The sequence below is a fragment of the Leptinotarsa decemlineata genome, unplaced genomic scaffold (assembly GCF_025532065.1).
Source record: "Leptinotarsa decemlineata unplaced genomic scaffold, Ldec_3_MD MMD2_tig00001064_RagTag_RagTag, whole genome shotgun sequence".
In the NCBI taxonomy this organism is placed as follows: domain Eukaryota; kingdom Metazoa; phylum Arthropoda; class Insecta; order Coleoptera; family Chrysomelidae; genus Leptinotarsa; species Leptinotarsa decemlineata.
Window position 1 is genome coordinate 2249156 of NW_027412558.1, and position 9529 is coordinate 2258684.

At 33.4% G+C, this 9529-nt stretch overlaps 3 protein-coding genes across 6 annotated transcripts; 2 read left to right on the plus strand and 1 right to left on the minus strand.

The window, feature by feature from the left end:
* The first annotated feature begins 371 nt into the window (after positions 1–371).
* mRpS18C (mitochondrial ribosomal protein S18C) lies at positions 372–1014 on the plus strand. The gene is made up of 2 exons (XM_023165995.2): positions 372–530; positions 588–1014. The coding sequence occupies exons 1-2, from the start codon at positions 488–490 to the stop codon at positions 926–928; spliced, it is 384 nt and encodes a 127-aa protein (XP_023021763.2). The 5' UTR covers positions 372–487; the 3' UTR covers positions 929–1014.
* On the minus strand, positions 1011–2650 carry LOC111510109 (NIF3-like protein 1). 3 transcript variants are annotated; one of them, XM_074175523.1, is made up of 4 exons: positions 2453–2650; positions 2058–2321; positions 1713–2008; positions 1011–1299 (listed from the first exon to the last, which is right to left on the minus strand). In XM_074175523.1, exons 2-4 carry the CDS (start codon positions 2297–2299, stop codon positions 1040–1042), a joined length of 798 nt encoding a protein of 265 aa, XP_074031624.1. In that variant the 5' UTR covers positions 2300–2321; positions 2453–2650; the 3' UTR covers positions 1011–1039. The 3 variants fall into 3 exon arrangements, with proteins under 3 accessions (XP_074031624.1, XP_023021752.2, XP_023021742.2); XM_023165984.2 differs by having other exon boundaries at positions 2058–2306; positions 2453–2647; XM_023165974.2 differs by lacking the exon at positions 2453–2650 and having other exon boundaries at positions 2058–2444.
* A 1750-nt stretch (positions 2651–4400) lies between these two features.
* Ipk1 (Inositol phosphate kinase 1) lies at positions 4401–8982 on the plus strand. 2 transcript variants are annotated; one of them, XM_023166014.2, is made up of 7 exons: positions 4401–4710; positions 4857–5212; positions 5463–5668; positions 5722–5780; positions 5861–6025; positions 6082–6519; positions 6572–8982. In XM_023166014.2, the coding sequence occupies exons 2-7, from the start codon at positions 4864–4866 to the stop codon at positions 6750–6752; spliced, it is 1398 nt and encodes a 465-aa protein (XP_023021782.2). In that variant the 5' UTR covers positions 4401–4710; positions 4857–4863; the 3' UTR covers positions 6753–8982. The 2 variants fall into 2 exon arrangements, with proteins under 2 accessions (XP_023021782.2, XP_023021776.2); XM_023166008.2 differs by having other exon boundaries at positions 4406–4710; positions 4844–5212.
* Positions 8983–9529: the final 547 nt, after the last annotated feature.

The window sequence follows — 9529 nt, forward strand, 5'->3', positions numbered from 1 at the left end:
AGCCAGATGTTCCAGTACGAACTATCAAATTGATATTTCATTAATGTTGTTGAAGAAAGGTAAAGTCATATGTTTGGACATTAGGAGTTTGAAAGTCCAACAATCACCATTCTCCTGCTGAATTTTTTTGAAAATTATTCTTTTTCACTTCAACTTTTTCTAATGTGCGATTTTTATAGTTGAATCAATTCATTGAAGGAGGATGTTTTGCTGAAACTGTTCACATTAACTGTTTTTCATCATTCATCATATAATTTTTCATTTGTAATTCTCGAAAAAAGTATTAAAAAGAAAATAGGGTGGCAGCATTACGTAAAGCAACATCACTGCTCCCCAAAGACGAAGCTCCCGTCCATTTTTAACAGGAAGAGGCTGGTCAAATGCGTTCGAGTCTGAAACAACGACCATTAAAAAAGGAAGAGAAAAGAAGTGGAATATAACCTTTTATTTCCTGTGAATTTTGAAATTAGATTAATTATTGAAAATAATGTACTCTTTAATTCGTAAATTCAATTTAAAAGCTGTTGTCAGTAGGTTTTCTATGATTAGAATTTTGCCTCACAACTAACTTCCCTGTAATATTACAGATACTTCGAGAATAATTCGATCAAGTTCCACAGACGTCCCAGACTTTGACATGGAAAATCCATACGAGAGAGAAAAGCGGGAGTGCATCTTATGCAAGTACAAAATTCAAGCAGACTACAAAAATGTACGGTTGCTCTCGCAGTTCCAATCTCCCTACACCGGTCGAATCTATGGAAAACACATTACCGGACTGTGTTCCAAACAACAAGAGTTGGTTGAAAAGGAAATTGTAAAAGCCCAGAGTGCTGGTTTGATGGGAACTTATTCCAAGGAGCCTATTTTCCTTCAAGATCCTGAATTATTTGATGTGGAAAAGCCCTTGAGGCCCCACAGATTTTAGTGATTTAAAAATAGTTGGATATAGAATAAGGTGTTGATTTATTGTGTCACAAAACCGTTAGGAAAAAAATGAAGCTAATACATTGACGTTTTGCTGTGTTTTAATAAAAAATTACACAGTTACAAGGCAGTCCCTATCAACTTTAGAAACGATCACCTTCAATGATTGACACTGGATTTTTTGCTGAAAATTCTTGAGATATCCCCTTTCTGAGTCACTGTGATTGCACAAAATGACATTAATTCCATTTTGAGTCGCTTCTAAGACATCGTGATGTAACATTTCTCCTGTTAGATATAAATCTGCTTTAACTCCATTTAATACAGATCCTCCTGAACCAGCACAAACAGCTATCGATGAAATAATTGTATCTGAAACAAGAGTTGGTGAAGTCACAAATTAAAAACCTAAAGGGAAGTTGCAGTGAACCCCATTTTTTTAAAATACCTTTTCAGATCACTTATTAAGTTGTAAAAAATACTATGAGATAAAATTTCATAGGATACGAGCTACTACAAGTAGTAGAAAATAATATTAAAAGAATGATACTGAATCAGGAAAAAAGCTAAACCAGTCCTTCATGATTTAGTACATAATAGAATAGATAAAGAAAGTTTTTTATTGAATCAGATAAGAACAGATGTTACTAAGATGAGCAATATTTTGCATCAAACGAAAATGTTAAGCCACTTCCTTACTGAGTAGTTTGAGAACACCAGATTTTGCTTCTGTGTGAATAAATCTTTCTTCTGAATCGACACATCATTATTCAAACAAAGCTTACCCATATCCTGATGTTTTGCCAAGCCTACTCGGAGGTGAGGAATGCCAATATGTTTTTTGACATCCTCAATTATTTTGTTCAGAGGTGAAGGTGCGGCCATCGTTATTATTCTCCCAACTCCAGATTTTCCTGTTGGATCATCAGAGTTCTCCACAATTGGCTTGCTGAATCTTAAATTGAAAGCAGATGCTAACCAGTCATTTACTCCATTTTCCACTGCATCCCATGAAGTGTGGGGGCTGAACACTGCTATGTCACTTCTTATGCACTTAGAGATTATCCGTTCTTTCCAGTGGCTGCAAAACATTCGTAAGATCTAAAATCTTTGTTTGAATCATTGTTTACCTCTGTGTGACACGTTTGAGAGGCTTGAATATATTAGGGTGGTAGGAAATAATCAGCCCTGCTTTATTTTCAATAGCTTCTTCTACGACGTCTTCTGTGAGATCGATTGTAAGCAGCGCAGTGTCTATAATTGTGTTGGAGGTTGGTTCCACCAATAGTCCCACATTGTCCCAACCTTCAGCTAGTTTCAAAGGAGCTAACTCTTGTAGTCTTTTAATCACATCACGAAGGGGTAAGCCCATGTTGCTGCTGAAATTACGTATCCTAGAATGAACAAGGCAAGCGTCTTTTGAAATGTGGGAAAACAGATTCAATAAATGATTGGATTGTTTTAAATAAGTGGTAAAACGTGTTGAATACTTCAAACCAAACATATCAAAGAAAAAAAGACCTACTTAATATTTTATTGGAAATATATGAACGAAAATAAAGAATATTTGAGAAAAGTGGGGTTAAACTCTAAGTTAAGCCCAGTTTCCACTGAATACTGAATAAGCCACAGACTCAGACTGGACTATAGAATAGTTGAGACATTTATTGTAACATCATGAAATTCTTCAATGTTAGAGGCTCTCTTTGATTTTCATTTTCCTCTGACGAATTATTAAAACTTAAAAGTAACTCTTGGAAAGAAGCGGCCAACTTCAATATTCATTTTAATCACTATCAATACAATAAATTGGAAAATAATGGTCAATCTCTATGATTTATGACAAAGAATTATGACTTTCAGTTTCCATAAACCAAAATCTTTGTTATGTGTTCCAAAAGTAACCATAACTGTTTCATTCATGAAAAAGTGATTATATTCGGGACACGGCTTCCTGAAAAAACCTGTGAACCAAACTTGACGTTTGGTTCACAGGTTGACGTTTGAAACGTCAACCAAATCACCGTCATACATTGTACGGTGTTCAAATGTTAGTGTTGTCAGAATAAATGAATGAATATAATAAAAGTAAATGATCGAATGTAGACGGAGAGCAACGATATGAATGACTCTATTACATTACATATTCCGAAATATTTCAACTCTGCTTCAGTTCAGAACTCGGCAACTTCAATATTCTATATTTTGGTTAGTGAACTTAAATAGTTGGCTTTTGGACGTTAAAACTATCAATCCTCTTTCAATAACATTCTATTTGGAACGCAATAATTTCTACATGGACAGAAATAACAAATAATATAACATAAATGAAAAGTTGGTTTTAAACTTGATAATGAAGTGTTGCGAAAATCCCCACTCAAGTACGTTTTTATCAAATCTCCTTAACGTTCATGCACAGAATACCTATTAGAAGAAATACTAAGCACGGAACAGAGTTTTTAGAATCTCGAAGTGATTTCTTTCAACCTAAAAATTTCGTCGAGTGGTTACTGAACTTGAGAAAGGTAAAATTTCAAATAGTTTGGTTGAAATTATTGAAATGTTGTCCTAACAACCTGCTGAGTTATCATAATAATTCCTCGAGTGTAATCAAATTATATATCTGGTAATGTTCAAATAATTTGAATGTACCGCTAAAATGGTATTAAAATCCAACATAGAATAAAGGCCACAGAAACTTAACCCCTGAACGTCAAAGTGCCGCCAAATGAGGTATTCTGTGGTTTAGGTTGAGGAACTTGCTGGGGTTTCTGAAAAGTATTTTTAAATTCCGATGAATAGAATTATGTTATTGAAAGATAACTGACAGTTTTGTGCCCCAAAATGGCAAGCTACGTTATTAAAGTTATAGACTTGTATATTAAAGTAGACTGAGAACATTTTAAACGTTCCAAAATTGATTTTTTTTATATCATTATTTTCTCTGTATCATGTTGACAATGGCATCACTTTTTTCATGAATATGACAGTAGCGGATACTTTTAAATTATTCCCTAATGGAAAATGAGATTAACTCAAAATGAACAATTTTGTTACTCATTTGGTTTTGAAACTAGACACATAATTATTTTTTTTACGCGGCTATCATATTGGAAAAATACGGTTTGCATAGACGCTCAAAGAAGAAATGTACAATCAACTTGAATGAAGGTTCATAGGCTTTTACGGTCAGTGTCACGATCAGAGATAACAAAATCAGGGCTGGTGAGTCGTAATCGAATATAATCTGAAGTACCAAACGTTTCGTCTACTACTGCGGCAGACTTCTGATGGTATATGTGTTGACTGCGAGTACCAAGATCGACCACGGCCTACCAGCCCTATAAACGAACTCTGAAATATTTCAACTTGTATGCGTGTTTTGCAGCAATTGTGGCATCTATTCAATTCGCAAAAATATCGCGAAATTCGCACAAGTATGTCTGCGCCTCAACCGATGGCGAACAGACGTTGGAATGGATTAACCGATGGTCGAAAAGGAATCAATCTTTGCTACCGCATCTCGCATCTCTTACGTCATAACTGAACTTGCACTTTAGTTTACTACATAAATAAATAGTGACGTTTAAGTTTAATTACGATTTGATTATGATGGTACAGTACGGTTGTGCCTTGAGTCACCTTGGACATTTGCACTGTTCATAATTACACCCAACTAATTCCAAATGATGTAAACATTAAAAAAAACAATGATTAAAATTAACATTGAGAATGTCTTGAAGCGGTTATACACGATAGAGGTTCTTCTGGATACCTTAAAAAGTAAGTTCTTGGAGTTAGGTAATCTGATACACATATTGCACAATCTAAGGAGAGAAAGTTTATAATGATCTATTTTCAAACTGATAGAAGAGATGATTCCTTTAATTATTCAGTGTGTTTCCTTACCTCTCAGGAATGCTTTCCAGTATACTTATGGATCAAAGTGCCCCGGTCACAGATTTTGAAATCCCTTCCGAATGGATATACAGAGGAGAAGGAAATATGAATGTGGTAATCTCTTTACCAAAGTTGGGGAAAATACTCCGTATAAGGAAAACTGATCGACCAAAATCCTTAATCGAATGGCTGGTTTTGTGGATAAGTGATTTTTTGTATTGGTACTGGGGTAAAGGCGTTGAAGAAGAAATGAGAGACCTGAAGTTCTATTCGACTGTCATGCGTCCTATGGTTGGAAGGAAGTATACTTCGGAAGCACATCAGGTGGTTCTCACCAGGAAGCAAATACAAATACTACAGAATGAGTTGAGCAAATATAGACCAGGTATAGTTTATATAATATTAGTTTTTTAAAGAAGATGAAAGTGACTATGGATGTTTATACAGCTGTGTTCAGAGCTCTCTTTTTTACTTGATATTAAACTTTTATTGGAAAATTAACTCCTCTAAAAAAGTTTAAATAAGCAATGCCACTGAATAAAATTTTGTATTTCACCACTGTTTTTCTATTTAATGTAATCTGTCTTTTTGATAGTTTTAGAAATGTGTTAATTACATCCATATATTTATTATAGAGTTTCGTAAACATAAGATATTGCAGTATGGTAGAGCCTCACTTTTTGACGATTATGCCTTTATGCCTCTGGATGAGTATGACTACCTACCATTTCAGATGTCTGAAGACACTTTCGCTGTCGAACTAAAACCCAAACAAGGTTGGAGACCATTCAGCGAAAAACATTACCCTGCATGTGTGTTCTGTATGAAGCAATATTTAAAGGTACGCTACCGACATAATCAACTCGTTCAGAATTTATCACTATCTTTTTTCAGTTAGAAAGTAAAAAAATTAGCAAACTGAGCGAATATTGTCCGGAAGATTTGTTTTCAGGGTAGGTGATACTTTTTATCGCTCTTTCACATATGAATCACATCATCATTAGTTTATTTACAAGTTATATTTTATATTTAGGGACGAAATTAGAATGAAACGTGCCATAAAATCTTTGATAAGCAATCCACAGAACAATTTTCAAGTTTTCAAAAACGGAATTCTGGTATATGGAGAAAAATCTGCTTTGGATTTCTCTCACATTGTCCATAGTTTATTTGAAGACCACAATGAGGACCAAGAAAGGTAATAACAAAGTTGTATCATCAAACTATCACTCCCTCAATTTCCCCTTCTTTCAGACTGATAGATGAATTTTGTGAGCTCGTTAGACAGTCCTTAGTAACGAATATTATGAACGTAGACTTTGTTGAACACTGTGAAGAAAAACTGTTCTGCGAGTGGAACAAAATTATTCAACAATCGAGTGCTCAGAGCGCCTTGCCTAGAGGTTGCGTCCTGGAAAAGATTCTGTCCATTCAAATGTTGGACACTGAAGGGAGCTTCTACTACGAGAAATTGTTGCACAGAGAGGATATAAAAGACTGGAACTATATTAATATGTTGTTAGACAGAATTGATAATAAACATGTTTGTTTGAAATGTTTGATCATGATGCTAGGCGACACTAATCGGAGTCAGGAAGAGATGGATTTGGCTTTCATACCTTACCTGATATCGGTGATAATGAAGGACTGTTCTCTGATGGTTACCTTGAAAAGGATACAAGAGGATATTAGGTAAGATTTTGATAGTTCCACCGCACAAATATGATTTGGTAATTTTTTTCAGTGATAATTTGGAATTGAAAAACATAATTAAAACGAATTACGGATATTTTCTAGTGAATATCGGCGTTTTCGACTTGTATCCCAAACGGCTGTCATCCATAAAAATGCACTGCAAGAGGAACAAAAATATACTCGATGCATACATGAAGGCAACAACAAAATCGAATAAACTCCCTCAATGAGACTGTTGATGAAAAATTAGCTAGTCATTTGGTATAGTTTCGACATCACTTCCGGGGCTATATGCTTCCTAATGAGTTGTGCCTCCTAAAATACACTTCCTAGACTCACTGAAAATATGTCCTTTGGGGGGATTTCTTGAGACATCAGGAAAATCTTTGGGAAAGTTTCTGGGTTTCAACTCCTCCATCTTTAAGATGATGATTAAGATGAAAAAGTAGAGAGCTAAAACCTTTCTTTCCAAAAAATAATCTCTCCTAAAAATATCCCCCTTCCATTCAGGGATTTCTTCAAAATACTTCGACAACTATATCGTGAGAGTGTATTTATTCAGACATATCACTTGGAAGATTATCTTTTATTTCTGATTTTTATGTACCTTCTCTCATTTCTCTTGAGGATGCTTGAAAAATTTGGAAAAAATAGCCTCGAGAAATCCTTGATTACTTGTTTGATTTTGCGAGTATCTCAAAAACGACTTGAGAATATATTTTTTTGAAATGAACCCTTCGTGCTTGAGGGATCAACTCGAGTATCATAATATTCTGTGTTGGTGGTACTTAGAAGATTTACTTAATGTTTTTGAGAAATTGGGACAACTTGAACTTATAAATCTTAGAGACATAAATAAATTACTGTGAAATATTTTGATACAATACGAAAAGGATGTTTCATCGAAAATGTTTCTTGTGTAGGACCCTCAATGGGTATGGGAACAACTTAAGAATCAATCATTAGTTTTTATCATGTATGTGAATAAGGATTATAAATGCTTGGGATTCTTGTAGAGTATCGCTCGAGATTTGTCAGTATCTAAAAAATGTTCCTCTTGAGAATGTCTTCTCTAAATGGAGCTCATTTGAGGCTGCCTTGAATTGAAATATATTTTTTCTCAATATTCAAAAAATTCCCAAGTAGCCTCTTAGTATAACTGATATATATTTCAAAATAACTCTTGCTTTTCACATTTCTATATTTTTTTTTGTAAAAATATCTCAAGAGCAAGTAAGATAACTATTGATGTCTTCTAATTTTTTCATTAAACGAATGTGGAAGTGATAAAAAATCATATCAAGAAATATTTTTGCGGGTGTTCATTATAATGAATTCGTTACTCAAAAATGTTTGTTCCTAAATTTCAATATTTATTTTCAATTAAATATGAAAAGTATCCCCAATTATGAAATAGTCTGCATAGTCCCTTTTTGAAAGGCGTTTTTGCCTTTTTTGGAGGACGTTCTGATGAATTACTCAAGTTAAGCAACATGTATCGACGGTCGCCTTGAGGGTTTTTTAAATAGGCGTTTTAAAAAATAGGAGTAATAAAAATCTCTTTGGAACGAAAGACAGAAATTATGAGCCTTGAAGTATTACATTCAACAATTTACAATTAAATTGTTTTTAATGTATGAAAAGATAACATATATAATTGACAACAAATTTCTCTTTCATTGTTTCTCAGTTTGTGATGTTTTTGATATTTTCTGACGAAAAAATCATAAGCTCCTTTTGGAATCAAAAACCCAACCAGTATTATGTAATATGGTGAGATATTTCGAACTAGAACTGTTTTAGCCATTTCCGAATATTAACAGTATTGAATCCTTCACATGTACTGGACGATTTGTCTAGTAATATTATCTATAATTTGAAAAGGAGGCACAATTATTTTAACCTGACGGTAGCAATAAGTAGATGGGTACTTATTAATTACCTCTTTGCGAGACTAGGTATTGTTTAAATTATTTATAAGATTTTTTACGTTTTTATATTTTAACAAATGTTGAATATGTATTGTCTGATCAACTAGTGTGAGTAATTTTATAGGAGTACTATTTTATATTGCCCGTATTTTATGTAATTCATAAAGGTGGTTTTCAACATAACCAGTTTTTGAAAATATCAATAGGTAAACATAGACTATGGAAAATTATTCAGGAAAAATTTTATGTGACCTCTTTATAACTGACCTTTTTTGTAAAATTGATTATCATTGTTTTTTTTTGTTGAATTTTCATAAAAAATCAAGATAGTTGTATGACATTTGTCTCTGTGATCAATGAGAGTAGTTTTTAGTTTTGTGCCAAGGAACACCTGTTTATATCATGGAACTTCAGAGATCTTTTTGTATTTACCTTGTTATGTCACCCTTAATTTGCTCATAATAGAAAGGAGTGCCTATGTCCTATTAAAAAAACTGTTGAAAATAACCAAATATACAATTTACGACAACTCTGTTCATTTCAAACCCTGTTATGAAGTATTTCATCATTTGAAACTTTGAACACTGTTCAGGTAAAAAAAGTTTTATTTTCGTATTTACTTTACGGTGGATTTTGTCACTGCAATTTAAAAATATAAACAAAACATTCTCATGCATTTGTTAGCTTATCTGATTATTTAACGTTCAGAACTATGAGTATTATGGTACATTATTATGAGATATGGAACCAATTGAATGTTCAGAGATCTACGGAGAACTGAAAAAGATATTAACTTCGAAAAAAAGTTTTGCTTTTACCATTGATCCTTAAAGGAACTCGGAGTTTATTTCATTTTGCAAAATGTGACGTTCAGATTTCAATAAAAGTGGTATCAACTGAAAGAAATATTTTCCGAACATTTGAGCTTCAAAGCTTGTGATGAGAATAATTAATGGATAATTAAAAATGTGCTATGTTACGTATATGTGGCAACGTTGTCAAAGAAGTGATGACGCGCGCGAAATTTAAACATCTATAGAACGCGGTATGAAAGGATATCAGTGTCGGTTAATCAT